The 16,639-nt window shown below is 53.2% G+C and overlaps 3 protein-coding genes across 3 annotated transcripts; 1 reads left to right on the top strand and 2 right to left on the bottom strand.

The window, feature by feature from the left end:
- Positions 1–1,663: 1,663 nt before the first annotated feature.
- On the top strand, positions 1,664–4,234 carry CkaCkLH20_12733 (uncharacterized protein; the record flags this gene model as incomplete). The annotated part of the gene is made up of 3 exons (XM_038895445.1): positions 1,664–2,522; positions 3,505–3,727; positions 3,790–4,234. The coding sequence occupies 3 exons, from the start codon at positions 1,664–1,666 to the stop codon at positions 4,232–4,234; spliced, it is 1,527 nt and encodes a 508-aa protein (XP_038739277.1).
- Positions 4,235–4,427: 193 nt separating this feature from the next.
- CkaCkLH20_12732 (DNA mismatch repair protein) lies at positions 4,428–9,192 on the bottom strand (the record flags this gene model as incomplete). Its single annotated transcript, XM_038895444.1, has 9 exons — positions 4,428–4,748; positions 4,821–4,855; positions 5,576–5,641; positions 5,728–5,841; positions 5,897–6,381; positions 7,146–7,908; positions 7,958–8,384; positions 8,436–9,029; positions 9,082–9,192. The coding sequence occupies 9 exons, from the start codon at positions 9,190–9,192 to the stop codon at positions 4,428–4,430; spliced, it is 2,916 nt and encodes a 971-aa protein (XP_038739276.1).
- Positions 9,193–10,618: 1,426 nt separating this feature from the next.
- On the bottom strand, positions 10,619–13,623 carry CkaCkLH20_12731 (hmg box protein; the record flags this gene model as incomplete). The annotated part of the gene is made up of 5 exons (XM_038895443.1): positions 10,619–11,006; positions 11,067–11,094; positions 12,213–13,326; positions 13,385–13,456; positions 13,519–13,623. The coding sequence occupies 5 exons, from the start codon at positions 13,621–13,623 to the stop codon at positions 10,619–10,621; spliced, it is 1,707 nt and encodes a 568-aa protein (XP_038739275.1).
- Between the last annotated feature and the right edge of the window lie 3,016 nt (positions 13,624–16,639).

The raw sequence follows: 16,639 nt of genomic DNA, 5'->3' as shown, positions 1-16,639 counted from the left end.
CAACAACCCCCCCCCCCCCCCCCCCCCCCCCCCCCCCCCCCCCCCCCCCCCCCCCCCCCCCCCCCCCCCCCCCCCATGGTGAGGTGACCGCGAAAGGTGAGAGGGTCGTCTTCCAGCTCAGATAGTCTGTACCTTACCTTTGAGTCCAGTCACGAAGTGGATTTGCAAGTACTTGGAAGAAGAGTAGGATGAAGAGGAGAAGAGGCTCTTTCGAGATGTCATGAGGGTGGAAGTTCAGAAGACCTTGCCTGACGACGCGACAAACCAAGGTGTACAGAATGCCCGGGTTGCACAGCAAATTGACGACGAATTTGGGGATCTCGCAGGCGTAGGTACCTAGCGGGTGCGGCACCTCAAGGAATGCAAGGTAAAGTACCCCGGGGCCTACCTGGCAGGTAGATACCTCTCCCACCTTAGGTGCCTCCCTCATGAGTTAGGTGGTGTCCAGACGCTGAGGATTGAAGCAGAGGCTCCCCGCCCCGCCATACTTTGCACCTTGCTCTGACTTAGGGGCAGGACCACCAGCATCAGCAAACAGCGGGGGATGATGAATGCCTTAGGTTAGGTACCACCCTAGGTACTACCCTCAAGCCTGACAAGTACGTGTCTGCCTGAGGCGAAAGTATCCAGACTTGCGATGCAACCAGACTTGCTTTGGAAACAAAGTACTTTGTAAGATTAGGCACCTTAAGAAACGCTTAATACTTAAGAAAGGTAAGGTGCCTCCTGCCTTACTGCATAGGTAGGGTATCAATTTGCAATTAAATTAGGCCACAAAGACCACCACGGGGAACATATCTATTTCACATCTCTTTAATTTTCTTGCGCAAAGTTAAAGGCGCTATATCTTTATTTTAATAATAAAAAGCATAAAGTAAATAGAGAAAGACAGTTTAAACATTATATATAAGTAAGTAGGTACTTTAGTATTATATCTTAGTAGGTTTATTTATTATACTAAATAAAATTGAAGAATTTCTCTCTTTTCTTTTCTATTTTATATTACTTTATTTTATTAACCTTACTTGTAACTATAAATATAAGCTTAGTAATAGTAAATATTTTTTAATCTCTTTATTTATACCTACCTATAGATAAATATCTAAGTAGGTACTTACTTACTTTAACTATATAGTAAGAAGTAAATCTAGAAAAGGCTTAAGTTCTAAAAGAAAACTTATAGTAAATAGATACTTTAACTATCTTATATAAAGTATATAGTATAGTGAGCAGGCATCCTTTAAATAGAAGAAGTAGATAGAGATAGAAGCTTTAAACCATTGAGAAAAAAAACAAAAATAATACCGACAGCAGCAGGGTTCGAACCTGCGCACCCGAAGGTACAAGATGGAGAATGTGAGGATTCAAGTCTTGCGCATTAGACCACTCTGCCATGCTGCCTATGATTCAATTAACACTGTGCCCAACATCATAAAATTTCAAGCTATACCTCCTTGTGAAATTTCACGGCCCAGCTTGAGACTGGGTCTCATACGCTAGCTCCGCTCTGGCCCGTCCGGGCACGTGTCGCCGCTGGGAGTACCCGAAAGCAAGCGGCGGGGAGAAGGCCTCGGCTTCCCGTTCAGCAATCATGGTTGCAGTATATTAAACCACCAAGCCTGGTTTTCCTCTGTGTCTCTCACAAAGCCAATCATCCCGCACTATGGGTCAGAGCAACCACGGCGCTACGCCTGATTCCAAGGGCAAAGAAAGGGAAGCCCCGTCTGGCTCTTCCTCGGCGTCGAAGCACAGCGAGGGTGATGGTGACGGCACTCAAGAACCAAATCACTCATCCAGTGATGCGTCATTGATTGGCCGCATCACCACCTCGGCAGCCAGTCTTTCTCGAGTCGCTTTTTCGAATCAACCCGAGCATCTTTCCAGTGGGGGCTCTGGGAAAGCAATGTCCGGGACGACGTCCGCGTCTGCCCAACAAGGCGAGACGGCAACCTACCGCCATACCACTGGTCCTGGACCCGGTGTTGGGCAGGCATTCGCTCACCAGCGGCATCCACTTACTACGGGGGAAGCTCATTACAATGAGTTCCTGGGCAGTCAGGACAACTTGCAATCTCGAGGGCCTTCGCAACCAGAAACTGCGCTGCAACACCAACGCGGAGCCTCATCTGCCATCGGCCAACAAGAGGGTCAAGATGGCCAACAAGTTGCAGATCTTCTCAATATGCCCGGTGAGGACTACGAGGGCATCGACGACAGTATCCAGCCATTTTTGTCACCGCAGGAGGAGGAGTCGTTGAGAGAAGCACTCTTTGGACGACACAACGGGGAGCGGGTCGGCTCCAATTGGGCCGTCCTTCTCGACTTCAGACCAGACTTCTTGTGGGGGAATAGCGCAGCAGAAATTCAGCACCATTTTGGCAATGTCGAGCCGCAGCGCGCAAGAGAGCTATGGATGGACGGCTGGAACGAGGTGCTCACGAGCTACACCGACGAGGTCTGGGGTGACCTGGGCTCCCTCGCACGGGAGGCGCAGAAAGAACTCGAGGGAGCGCGGGAATATGGTAATGAGCAGGGGACAGGCGATATGAAAGCGCTCCAACGACTCCGGCAGGTTCTAGCGCACGTCCGGGGGGGTAATTGACGACTGTCGATACCTAAGGTACGGGGTACGGGGGCGGCTACACCACCGTACTCCGTACGCAGTAGAGAAGAGGCCCGGGTCAGGTGAGCGAAGTTCGAACGGGTGGCCGGCGTGGTGGTGGGGGTTGCTGTGCCAACGATGCGTGGTCCAATGACATCATGCGATGTCCTTCTCCCACTAATTAATTACTGCACCTTCCTCGCCATCCACAAAGCTGCCCAGCCACCTGTCACCCTCATCCATCTTGCTGGCCTGTCAATTCCGGTTTTGCATGCATGTAACCCACCAAAGAGGCACAGGCATGCAAGCGGGGTCGGGGGGTTGGTTGGGCGTCTGGCAGTATCCGTACGAATACTAGGTCTTATGCAAGGTGCCCAAAGCTACCACTGATCCTGCTGCTCGGGAACCCTACCTAGCCAGCTTATTCGTACCATACCTTCCTTGCCTTGCGGCGTTCGTGAACGGGGAACAAAGATGGGGTGATGGCCGAAGGTGCGGTTGTAAGTGGGTAAGCTCTACCGTCGTACTGCAGAGTATTGGACCTGGGCTAGGGTTCGAGAGAAATAAGACACCATCGCTCCGCACCTTGGTTCTGAACCCTCCCGCATCTCTCTTCTCTCGTCTCTTTCTATCCCTTCCGGGATTTAGCTCGACTTCGCAATCTTGATCAGCTCGGCCAGGGCGTTCGCTAGTAGCGTTTGACTGAACCAGTAGTTCGGGGTCAGATATAACAGCTCTGAGCGAGGTCTTCGACGATAACTGGTTGTTGCTCCACCAGCTCCGGACGGGATCGAGTGCAAGACGGAAGTGCGCCAAAGGCACTTTCATACCTATACTATCATCACACGAAATGGGATTATCAACTTGGGCGATACCGCTTGCTCTTTTGCTTTCGACAGTAGTCGCAAATCCGACTTCGGTTCCGACTCCGACTCCGACCCCGACCCGGACCCCGACCGCCGCTTACCTGGCCGGTGGAGCTTTGTTGTCCAGGCGTCAAGATTGCCCTGCTGGCACCAACTTATGCTCGAGTTCTCTGGGCGAAGACTTTGACGGCATCTGTTGCGCATCGGGTCAGGTCTGCGGCTATGACGACAGCAACAGGCCCGCTTGCTGCCCTTCCGGGTACGGAATTCAAGTGCCTGAAACACGATGTTGAAGAAGCTAACATGTAGCCATCTGGGCAGAGCCGTCTGCACCGGAACAGCCCCGACAACAGCTCCCGCCGCTCCTACGGCTGTCTCTTACGTACCGAATCAATACTTCCCGTTCCCCTTCATCGCAATGTCTCTCGACCGGGGTGAATGCTCCGACGCCGTCCAGCAATGCTCCCGGAACTACGAAAGCTGCGTCACCCAGCTGAACGGTGATGCAGGTTTCGGTGTCACCGTCGCTGTTCCCGGCGGAGGCGGAACCACCGTGGCCGCCACCCGGCCGGACGTGGGAACCTCTGCTACTCCGATTTGTTCCAGTCTCAGTTCGCAGGCCTGTCATGGCATCAACAATGACCAATGCTCACAGACAACGACTGTGAGCGGTGTCTTCATCAACGCCGCAGCGCGTCCCACCGCAGCTTGCATAGCGAGCATTGCTGCTGGTGTGGGCATCGTCATGTTTGGCGCTATGCGATGAAGTCGAGAGCCCAACCGGCCGCTACATGTCCCGAGAGAAATGCGTACGGGTGTTGGCCGAGATTTTCACTCGACAAAATCATGATAATAAAGACTAGAGATATGTCTCAGATGCATAAATATACGATACAACGACAACCACGCGCCGCGAATTCACTGCTCCAGCAGCAGCGTCTGTACCGACGCACATCGTCTCAGTGGTCGTCTCTCTCGTCCCGCTTGTCGAAGAACCTCTTCCAGACTGAGTCGGACCAGCCTTCCAACACGTCGATCAGAAGCTCCAGCAGTCGGCTGAAGAAGAACAAGCTTAGAAAGGAGATGCCCGCAATCACAGCGAAGCAGATCCAGTACATCTTGGGCGTGTAGTGTTCCACAAGGTCGGGTATCTCGACGGAAAAGTAGCTGGTCATGAAGCTGATTGGGAGAAAGAAAACGCTCAGTTTCGCAAGCAGAGTGGCGCTCCTGCTGAGGCGAGCGGTGGCCTGTGAATCCTTTTGCGCAGTAAGATTGAAGTACTGTAGAAGTGACCACGTAATTAGCAACAAGCTGGCTTCGCTCCGAATCCGATGCAATGTTTGGGGACCTACCGTACTAGACAGAGCGTTCAGCTCGTCCAAGTATTCTTGAATTGTGTTCAACATCAGCAACTGCAGCCTGTCTTCTAGTCGTTCGAAGCGACCTCTTGCCGAGGGTGCGATTTTAACCTCGCTCGTGTGATTGTCGGACATTTCTTGAGCGTCGCATGAACATTGCCAGTGGCCATCGACGGACCGAATTCGGGTGAGTCGTCTAATCAAGCTCTTGTAACTCTCAAACAAATGCTGGAGCTGCCGCAGTTCACTTCTGAGGGTATGTAGGGGCCGGATGACATCGCCAGTCTCCAACTTACTCCTTCGGCTCTGTGAAGTGTCAGTTCTACTTTGTGGGGGGCTATGAAAGGTCTCCTTCCCGCAACCTACATTACTCGTGAGGATCCCGTCTCTCTGCGTTGACTATGGTTATTTTCGACGTCACATTGATCACTTGGATCAGACTCACTAGGGTTTTGATCTCGGAACGAGACGCCTTTAAAACCGGCACAGCCCCCGAGTAGTCCTCGAAAAGATAGAAAAACCTATGGCAGTACGGTCAGTAAATCTGGTGCTGAAGACCTCACGGTCGAGACAGGGCCAGTACAGGTTACTAGCGCTTTCATGCACAGAGAGATTCCCTGCCGATTCTGTAGGGAACGCCTTCCTAACCGATTTCAGTGTAACGACCCTGTCTCGATATTCATCGACGCCGTGATCGGACAACTGGTGCAGCACAGCACTGGTGTTAGACCTCATACTCTTAAGCTCACTCAGAACCCATTCGGTGCTGTCGGGCTGCTCGTATGGCGGCGCTTCGTGCAACGATAGCACGACGGCTAGAACGAGTTGTCAGCGCGGGAATAACCCCCTTTTGCTCGGGAAAAGTGAAGCACGGGAGGAACATGAAACCGAAAAAGCTTACAGTCGGAACACAGGGTGAGCCATGACCAGTGTTTTGGCGGTAGTAGAGTCTTCTTGTGCCCCGGCTTGCCTACGGCCGGGCGGCGATGTAGCCAGTTGGCACCGATACAGAGAACTACAACTTGTCAGGCGTTGCTCGAAATCAGTGTCCACGCACTGATAGGACTGACACTGTCTTCCATAGTCAATGGATGTATAGTTCATTGTTTCCTTCACTAGCTGGTAGACCTCGACGTCTTCGAGAGCCTGTGGCGGGACTTCCGAAGGTGAAAGAGCCTTGGTCTCGCTGGGAGCAAGTCCAACTTCAATATCGCTGGGGTCAAACGTCTGCGCCGGCCTGAACTTCCCCGGAGAACGCTTCGCAGGAGATGTCATGAGCGCTTGGAGTCTGTGCGAAAATCCATAATGGGTACCGATGCGTTCGACAGATGGGCGTTGAGTGCTCGGTGACCAAATATTGATCCAGCGCACGATGCCTTCGGGTGGCTTTTGGTCGAGAAGAATACCAAACTCATCGGCGTTCAGATCGAAGGCGACGTGTGCTTCTTGAAAATTGAATTCGACGACGAAGTTACGGGCGTTGTCGCTCTGGGCCTCCCTCACAGCCTCGTCATAGACGTCTCTCGCGTCGAGATCACGGAACCTACTCCGAAGACTAGGATGCCGTTGGGCTGACATAATTCGACGTCGAGAAGAAACCGTGACAAAATTCCGAAGCAAACGAGACTGAGTATAGGCTCAGAGGGAACGCATGCGAGTTGTCATGTAGTCCGCACCAAAATGTTGAGTTTGGGTGATGTCCCTTGCCCTGGCAGCTGATGAGTATCGATGAGCGAAAGTCCTGTTGCGTTATCTCCTCTTATTTGCGAGGAAGATCCGAGAAGGTAACGGTCTGTTTGTTCCCGGCGGTTACAGACAGCCGCTGGCGCCTATCTGAAATGAGCGGGCAGCACCATGCAGGCTGAGACCGGGGTGGTGTAGCCGAACCACCCATAATGTGCAATTCTGAGTGAGATTTATCCCCGCCAACCTCAAAGAACGCATATACTCCTGATTTGCGACTATCTGAAAGTATCACGTAAAACTTCAGAGGGTGGCAAATGGAATACAGTAAAGGGGGGAGACGAGGGCAGTACATGATCTCAGACTCCCACCAACAAACGCCCTAGCATTTGTCTTGTAAAGAGACCACGATCTCCCAAATCTAATTCCACGAAACTTCTGGCCACACACTCGGCCTTTTGGAGACGGACGCGATCTTCTTCACCCAGCTTAGCACATGCCGCTCCAATATCCTCACTCCGCGCCAGTAGCAGAATGATTGCCTCCGCTCGCTCCACCACTGCGTCGCTAACACCATTCAATGCTGCACACTTGCTGCCGAAGCTCGAAGTACTCCTACCGGGAAGAAGTTCGTACAGAAACACAACTTGGTCTTCCATCGCAGCCGCCAGGTCGAGACGCACATTCATATGTGCAAGGGATAGACCTGGCCGTTCCAGAAGGTAATCGCCCTCGAATATCTCATGGCAGTGAGTCGCGATAAGAGTCCTTGGCGCTTCGGGGCCAAGTGTGGTGAAGTGGTCGATGAGACCAGCCATGAGACCAGCCCCATCGTCCGCAGATGTGCCCTTTCCGAACTCGTCTATCAACACGAGACTTCTGCGTGTGCTGTGCCGAACTAAAAACGCTGCCTGCCTCAGGTCTATCCCGAAAGCACTTTCATTCTGAGACACGCTCTCCTTGGTCGAAATACGCGTGAGTATCTGATCAGTGATTCCTATCGTAGCCAGGTCGGCGGGGACAAAACTTCCCAGATGAGCGAGATACACAATGAGAGCAACTTGCTTGATGTATACGCTCTTGCCCGAGTGATTTGGGCCGGTCACGATGAGCGCTGTCGTCTCAGGATGGTGCACTGAGTCAATAGAGCCTCCCTCTAGGCTGCAGTCGTTGGCAATGAATGAAGGCACAGCCAGTTCTTGAAGAGGATGACGGCCTCCCTTAATGGCTATGATATTTTCTTCGGTCATCGTGGGAGCTGTCCAGCCGTACTTTTGCGCGCCGCGCGCAAGAGCCACCAGGCAGTCAAGATCACCGCAGGCATCGGCAGCACGGCTGAGGGCCAGCGAATGCTGAAGAACATCGCAGGAAAGAGCATGAAGAATCTGAATCTCTAAATCTGCAGTCATGTCAGCCTATGACTCCTAGAGTGGGCGCGTGAGACGCACCGACGATATCAGAGTACGGGTCGCCCCATTGAGCGTCTAGTTCGACCATTCGACAGTTCTTGCAGTAGGCGTTACCACCAGTGATGAACACAACCTCCCAGTCTTCGTCGTCGGACCCTTGCCCTTTGTAAGCAGGGGCTCCGTTGGGGCTCAAGGAGACAATAGTAAAAAAGCCCAACTGAGGCCAAAACACGCAGCCAGTAACGTGTGGGCAAGCCCAGTCCGGCAGCGTTTGATACATGGAACTTCGAACTTCGTTGAGGAAAGAATCAAGAGCGTGGTATTTTCGTTTCAGATCGTCCAATTCCCGGCTGACGTTTGGCTTCACTGCAATACGCGAGCTGGCCTTCGCCTCGTCAAAGTCGATAATGGACTCAATCCTCGCCCCAACATCTTTCATTACACCAACAGGGATTGTGTCGATGACCTTTCAACCGGGTTTAGCATGACTGAAGTAGAAATTGGTTGTTGGACTCACCTTTTTCACTGCGGTAAGATTGTCAGCATGCTGCAGCTCAAACACGATATCCCTAAGCCTGAGCAGCCTGACTGAAAATCGAGCGAGGGACCACCAAACTCCACGGTCTATAGCCGTACCAGTTTGGGCATCTGCACCTTTCTGTAGTTGTTCTAAAGGTTTTCGTACATCTTTGATTTCCTGCAGGGCACGGGACAGGTTCTCAAGGGCCTCAGTATTATCCGCTCGGAGAAGAACTTCTATAGTCCTGTGTCTCTCGTTGATTATTTGAAGACTGACCAAAGGGCGCACAAAAATCTGCTGGAGCTTTGTTCTTCCCTGAGGTGTACCAGCAAGAGGACGAAATAAGCCGTACACAGACAGGCTCTCCTTTGACCCTGACCCGGAAGTTGCTGCGCCAGATACGAGGGTGCTCGGGTGGATTTCTGATTGAAAGACCTGGAGGGAGGATAGGGTATCTTTGGTGATGAGCATGAAGTCTGAAAGCACAAACATCTGCAGTACGGCGATGGGAGCCCTCTCTGGCACCTCAGGTATCTGCTGGGCACTGCGCATGCGAAGAACTTCTCCCAAGATGGCACCAGCGCATCCAATCTAAGTTTTGTCAGTCTTCAGCACTTGCCGTGGGGATTGAAGCTGAGCTTACCGAGATGATACAGTCGAGGTCGACGAATGACCCTAGGCGCATCACCTTGATGTTCTGATTCTCATTCTCCGCGCCATCATTCGGCAAGCGATTCGCAGTTGTTGTTACCATAGCATGTCCTGCGCGTATGATGGGAAGGTTTGCCAGCTTGTCCACAGAGGCCGAGTGGCTGAACTCATTCGACCCAAGTGTCCGGAGGATATACCGTTCTTTCCCAGGATCGCCTGCAGAACTAGGTCAGCTGGGTCGTGTTCAAATCTCAGCGGGAGGCCTGCCTGTATTCTTGTGCTCCTCGAAGAAATGGAGAACTTTGTCTGCCACCTTCAGCGGCAACAGCACCACTGTGGGCTCTACGTGAACCATGAGGAAATCTATAAGCTGTAACGCCTCGGTACACGGCGCATCGTGCAGCAGACGCAGGCTATCCCCGGCGGAGGTGTAAAAGGCACAACCAAGCCTGCTTTCCTTGATGTCGATAGCCATGATGACTTCGTCTGCTTGCTGTAGTTGGATTGTCGCGTCTCCATGATCTCCTGGCTGCCCTTGCAGAGTCCATTGCGGCGGCAGAGAAGCGTTGTTAGGCAAGCTTGTTGACGGGGTTGACTGGAGGCTGATATCAGGCCACGGAAGCTGAATTCGCGCACCTGAAATGAGCTCCCGGGGCCCTGCTTGCGTATCCAAGTCGAGCCCTGAAATTGGGTTCACTCGGCCAGGAAGTGACGGTTGCTGGGCTCCGTGAGGACTGGAAAAGATAGGCGATGTCCCGTTCTGATGAACGAGACGTGGGCTTCCGCGTAAGCTGCGGGACAAGTGGCCTCTGGAGTTGGAGGGTAGTCTCGTAGTAACCCTTGCGCCTTGTCTTGAGCCTCCTCTCGAACGAGGCCGGCCGTACCGTGGGTTGTAGCCAGAACCCCTTCCTGGCATCGTGTTTTCCAGAGAGGGCTAGTGAAGCGTGAGAACCGACAAGCCAACGCTGGGCGATTATTGCCTACCTACCTAGGTAGGGAGGGGACTTTGTGAACTTGAAGTGAGTACCAAGGTGGGTAACGTACCTAAGGTAGGCGGTTTCCGTAGAAGGAAGGGAAGGTAGGTGGGGTTAGAAACAGACGTAACCTCCTGGCCTGATGGTCACGCCGGAAGGAGGTGCGGTGAGCAGTAGGTATGGTGCAACCATACTATGTCGCTCCTTCTTGCTTACCATATCTTGAGGTTTGTCCTCCACCATCATCGTGCAACAAATCATAGGTAAAACAGCGGACGGTAAGAATGAGAAACTTATCCGCGACGTCGTGTATCGGTGAACCAACGATCAGCAGCGCCTTGGACAGCACATTCCGCAACTGACATCTTGGGTAAACCCTACCTAGGCATATCCCAAGAATCCGTTTGGCCGGTGGTAGAAGAGTGGCACGGTTTGTCCGCACCCGTAGTAGGTCCAGTGTATCAAAGTTTATTACGTTGGCTACCTTATGATACCTATCTCCGGGGGTCGGGTACGGGTCTGTATCTATCTTTCAAACCCAAGAGCAAGCTGGCATTATGCCGAAGCCATTGTCGGCTTAGTCTTCTCGTCGCCTTTGGCCCAGTTGGCGAAGTCGCGCTTCTGTTTTCGGATATCGACAAAGCCCGGCCTGCTCTCGAGGATACGAAACGGATTACCCATGTAGTCCTTCTCGACCTCGCCGCTGCCGTTGAGAAATCCCGCCTCGCCCTCCCTCTCGATTTTGCCAGCCCAGACACGCCATTGAATCGGGCGGAGATTGGGGGCGCCAAGAACGAGTCCAAGGACTATGACGACAGTTGCGACGCCCGTTTCAATGGTAATGTCGACCGGAAGCGAGGTCGTGGCTGGGACGGCAAAGGTGGATAGTGGCGACGCGGCTCTAAAGGATTGCAGAGCCGAGTGCTCTTGCGCCGAGTAGCATCTGCGCAAGTAGATGAGTTAGACCCGATGGCTTGGGAAACGACAGCATCGCCGGACTCACGCATGAGCCAGCAGCAGGAGGCCAATGGCTGTGGTGGAGCGAGAAATCCACGTCATCGCGTGTGTGAGCTGATTTGCGTGGCCAAAGTAGCTAGGCTTCTCGCGTTGGAGCTGCGTTGAAGTGTATTCGGTCGTTGCAAACCTCTGGCGCCGATCTCTGAGAGTAGAGCAAACTGACTGCCTGAGCACCTCGAGGCTGAAAGGTATCGGTCGATCCTGTTTTGGAAGTAGAACGCAGGCCTAGGTACCAGCTGATGGTAGGGGAAGTTTATGGAGAAGAAGGATGCCTCAGCCAGATGGCTTACATCAGCTGCTGCACTACCCACCTTAGGTACCTACCTTAGGTAGGCACCTTCACGCATGTAAATTAGTCGTCTATATGCAGCTAAGCCAGAAGGTATCATTTGTTGCATATGCTTGGACGCATGTTGCATGCAAGTCGGAAATAAACCTATTCAACGGCCTTCCCTACCACCAATTGCCTATTCGTCCATTCTGATACAAGGGAGCCTCTATTCAACGCCAGAGCATCATGTGAAGTTCTGCGGACAAACTCTTCCTACCAGCCCAACAGGAACTCTTGGAGCCGTTCTTGAAGGAATCGCTTCCCACATTGTTACCTCATGCTACATTATTGAGTTGTGATCCGACCTCTCTACTGCAAAAGCCCTAACAAGTATCCTCGCAATGAGACCTTCATTCTTTGGAAGCTCTGGCACGCGAAGAGCGCCTCTGTTCGCAGATATCACAGACCGGGAGACCGCGAAAGACCGAGGTAAAGTTGTTTCTATCAAGAGACGTTCAGAGTCCTCATTTTGCCGGCTCCTCACAATGCTTCGCTTCACTACCTTCAGCGACCGTCCTTATTCATCCAAGTACTCCGTCAATGAGACACTCTCCCACCTCGACCCGAGAAAAGCAGAAGTCCGCCGATTGTCTACCTCATACGCCTGGCTCCGTTTTCCGCAAGCGCGGAACAATCCCGCAAAGATTGAATGAAGTTCCCAATTCATCCTTCACTCAGGCTGGTCTATCCAGTTATTAAAATGACTCCCCTCGAGTTCTTCCACTCTCCAGCTGCTCTCTTGCCCCCGCAAAATCTGAAGTTGAGAATCATGCATAAGACTTTCATCATAGCCCGACAAACCGTCAAGCAGGTCTTGTCTTCCGCTGCCGAACTCAAGTGGGTTCGTCCATCTCGGCTCAAGCATCGGGTCGCCGTACGGATCGCCGTACCCGTGGCCTCCGTGGCCCATCAGACCCGGATCAATCATGGGCTCAAGGCCATCGGGATGGGGCATGTGTCCGTATTGGCCTAAAGCATCGAAGCGGCCGTCCATTGGCGGCGGAGCATAGCCCATTGCAGGTGATGGTGTCTTCCTGATGAGAACGTCCTCGACGAACCCAGTACCGTCCTGTCGCTGGTGGACGCTCTGCTGGTAGTACTGACCAGACAGGTTCGTCTGGCTGTACGGTGCGGGAATAGGCTTGCCCGGGTTGCTGTAATGGTACATGGATTGAGTCTGAACTCCTAGGCCCATCGGGCTGCCCGAGAGTTGAGGGTAACCATGGAAAATGGACGCCGGGGCATCGTTCCGGCCGTGTCCTGGCTTCTTCAGTTGTCTGCTTCTCGAACTTGCCCGACTCGCACCCCACTCCAGATCATCCAGATCGCCCTCGTCGGAATCTCCTTCACCGTCTCGCGCCTTGGGTCTCGGTTTTGACGGCGTGAACTTGTAGCCGGGATGGGCCTTTTGATGGTTGGCTCGCTCCGTCTTGGCCCATTCATTGAATTGTTCGCGTACGTGTTCAGGCTCCAGGGGCCAACCGCTACCGCAGACTTGGGAGACGACTTGATGGTTGTTCTGCGTGCAGAGGTTCTTGGCAAGGTTCTGGTATGCTTTCCGATACAGCATAAAGGCGTTCATGGGCCGCTTGATTCTGCCAGGCGTCTTGCTCTCCTCGACCTCCTTCATGCGCGTCTCCACGGATCGATTGACGTAGGCCTCGATGTCAGCCACATGGACATTGGGTTGCTCGATTGCCAGCTCGCTTAAAGGCTTCGATATGCCTTCCACCTTCTTCGACGACTTGGCACGTTCCTTCTTCTTCCGAGGGGTCGACTTCTCGACACGGGAAGCGCGAGCAGCGAGCGGCTTAGGATTCGGAGTTCCTTTGTGGATGTTGAGGCCGCTGCGAGTTGTCAACACGTCTGATGCGCGAGACGGTGTCGGTGGTGATGTATCGGGAGTACTGTATGGCTAGGCGGACACAATGTGAGTAGTGATCTCATGATTTGATCCTTGTTCGGCTGCTTACCTGGTGACCCAGTTCTCCTGACAAGGGACCGTAGAGCGTGCCGCCGCTCGTGTCATAGCCGGCGTGGTGATACTGCTTGATTCGTCAGCGAGTCCGGCCTTCTAAGTCGAGATTCGGACTGGGCTACTACGTACCATCCCGCCTTCATTTCCGCGGTGCGAGTACGGAGAGTGGTGATCGTAGGACATGTCTTGTGGAGGACCAGGCGTGCCGTATCGAGATGGCGTTTGGTGGCCCATACCATGCGGGTGAAGATGTTCTCTTGGAAACGATGTGGCTCCGTTCGGACGTACTAAATGGTGCAGTCCGTGGGGGTAGATATCATCGTTCGAGGGGGCTGGAGACGGCGGTCCGTTGTGTGCCATCCCAAGAAGTGAAGGGAGAAGAAATGGTGCAGGAGAGGTGAAGTTGGTCTGCGATTCCAACTATACCGGAACCAGTCGATAGTCGATGGCAACAGAGACGAAAATGAGTGCAGAGAAGGCGAAGAAGAGGCAATGGGAGGCGTCAAATGCAGTCGAGCATATGGTCTTCCGTAACCCGGGAAGATCCACCCCAAACTCCTTCGGTTTCCTGGCTCGAAGCAGAGGTGGTCTTGGTACTTGTGGGATAACCAAGTAGGCGTTGGATAATGGTCCGGTGATGGGCGTTGATGGTAGGACAAGGCTGGGCAAGGCGAATGTTGCACGGCACAGAAGACGGAAGGGTGAATGCTTGAGGAAAAAACAGCCGGTGACTGCGGGATTGAAAAGGGTTGAAAGAAGCAGCTGCACCGCAGATATCTGCATTCAGAGTATGTCGAAATGCTGGCTGCAGTGTTGGTGATGTTCGGGGGGTGGCGTGTGCATCAACTGGGAGGGTGGGAGGAAAATGGAGAAGAAGCCTGGCAGATGAGGAGGAAGAGGAGGGGGAAAGGAGGGAAAGGAACGGTTTTGTTGACAACGAGCGTCCTGTCCTGTTCGTGGTCCTGTTCTATATCTTCTTCTGCGTCCAATTCTGCGTCTGGTGTCTGGTTCTGCCGTATCTCCTGGAGCGTCAGCAAGCGTCAGTCCTCTGTTGCAGTTGCAGCAGCAGGCAGAGGTGTACCTCAAGTGGCTCGGATGGTGCAGACGCAGGACTAGGTATAGGCGAGGGTATGGTAAGGCAACCCGTGAGGTGAGATGTGGTGGTGCAGTGTTGCAGGGACCAGGAGGGGACGGATGACTTGCAAGCAGCCGAGTAGCAGGGATCCGCGGTGATCCGGGACCGTTCCCCTGGGATATGGAATGCGACGACAATGTCGAGCTTAGAGATTCTGGTGGGCGGGACAGACTGAACAGGCTTGCAAGGGGGCGGCGGTAAAGCGAAGGCCAAGCATAGCAAGCTCTATGAATAGCCGCTCTTCTTTATGGCAGGGGTAGAATTGGTGAAGGTGGAAAACTGCTGCTGGCCTTTTACAGATTCGGCAGGTTTCTTTCTCTCCCCAGTTGTTGTCGTCGTCGTCGTTGTCGTCGTCGTTGTTATTGATGCCGTTCTTGTTGCAGTGAGGGCTGTTCAAGGGACTCTCTTCTTCCCTTTCGCCGATTCGGAAGATGTTGGTTCGTATCGGATCCTCCCTTCTGTTACCCGATATAGTTGTTGGATGCCGCCTCTTTCCTTTCCAGCGGATCGGTTCTCTTTCTCCCTTCTTCTTTAACCGTCTTTCCAAGGTTACCTGTCTTTGGATGATGACCTCTCTGGAATTTACCCCTGTTGGTGTTGGATTGTTGGATGGGAGGTAGGCGGCGTTCCGGAGAGATGGAAACCTGTAATCCTTATCTGGCGTGAATGTGATGCCGTCCCGAGAGTGGTCAAGGAAACCCGATGCAAAGACCAAAGGCAAGGGTCAGATAGGCCCGAGAAGCAAAGCAAGTCAAAGCCAAGGGGTTCCGGCCTTTGTCGTCAGAGGGGATTCATTCATTGAATCATAACCTGGGTAGGAGGAATGAAAGAAAAGCGTTCGGCCGGGCTGGGTGGTTTTATGTGTACATGTTACGCATGTGCATGTCTGGTGGACTTCTGCTTCTTTTGCCTTAGCCTCAGTCGTATGCCGTCGCTGGCTTCTCTGCGTCCGAAAGAGCATCTAGCTGATTGCCGCATTCGGACGTGGATTTGAAAGCGGCGCCAGGCGCCGTATACCAGCCCTACCCTACCTAAGGCAAGGTACACGGCCTTAGCCAGCCTCGACCGCTGTTCGCTGCCCTCTGCCAGTCCGTTTGGCCGTCTTCGGTTAAGACGAGCGAGATGTGCTGGGTCCACGGTCTTTCTGGGGTCTTGAGAGTGGTGTCTGTTGTCATGGCCTTGGCTATAATGCTGTCACCAGTGGCCAAAGCCATGTCCTGCAATATGCCTTGCCCTGCCGAATACTCTGTATACGAAACTGGCCAACATTCAAGAGGACCTGGGAAGGCCAACAGAGACACCTGCGCTCTGAGGCGGTTGATTGCCAACAACCAACAGAGGCGGATCTTGGGCCAGGATCTTAGTACCTGGGGCCACCCGTGTGATGCGATGCCTGCTACCGTGGAGCATGGGTGTGTGTGTGTGTGTGAGAGAGAGAGAGTGTCGGTCCGTCTACGGATATCTCAAGTCCATGTCTATCCTGGCGTGTTGGTACCGGGGTTGTGGTTGGTGTTGGAATCGGCGTTGGTGGTGTATCTCCCAGTAACCAGGCCGGCCGGCGGTGACCATGGCAGACCCACGTCGTTGCATGTTGCTTGAATTACGATGGAAGTCATGTCTGGCAACGTCTCCCCCACTGGTTCACGCTGGTAGCCGGAATATGAGACGAGGTGGTGATATACGACCTACCTTAGCTACTGTGGCCTGGGAGCCTTGAGTCTGAGATAAGAGGCTCGGCGTGGAGAATGTCTCTCCTCTTAGTCTCGTCGGATGGCCATGTCTCTCTCGGACCTGTATCCGTAGACTTTTTCCGATTCTTCAATACGGGTGTCCCATTGAGTGATTAACATTGTCTGGGTGCTTAGGTGCCTCTCCTCCCAGCAAGCCACTCCGTGTCATGTCCACCTGCACGTGGCTGTTTTTTCTCACCCAATGACTCTGGTTGGCACGGCAGAACAATTGGCAAAGGGAAGCAGAGAAGCTGGGGCAAAAAGATGGAAGCAAGGGGTCGCTGTTGGTATCGGGTCCAAGGCCAGAGCAGGGGTTGGGCATGGGCAGGACGAAGGCCCGGGTAGCAGCAAACTGCGATGTGGGAGAGGAGGAAAGGGTCGGTAA

The sequence above is a fragment of the Colletotrichum karsti genome (genome assembly GCF_011947395.1).
Source record: "Colletotrichum karsti strain CkLH20 chromosome Unknown Scaffold64, whole genome shotgun sequence".
Taxonomy (NCBI): Eukaryota; Fungi; Ascomycota; class Sordariomycetes; order Glomerellales; family Glomerellaceae; genus Colletotrichum; species Colletotrichum karsti.
Note: the sequence above shows the minus strand (reverse complement) of the source record. Positions and strands in the feature narration are given on the sequence as shown.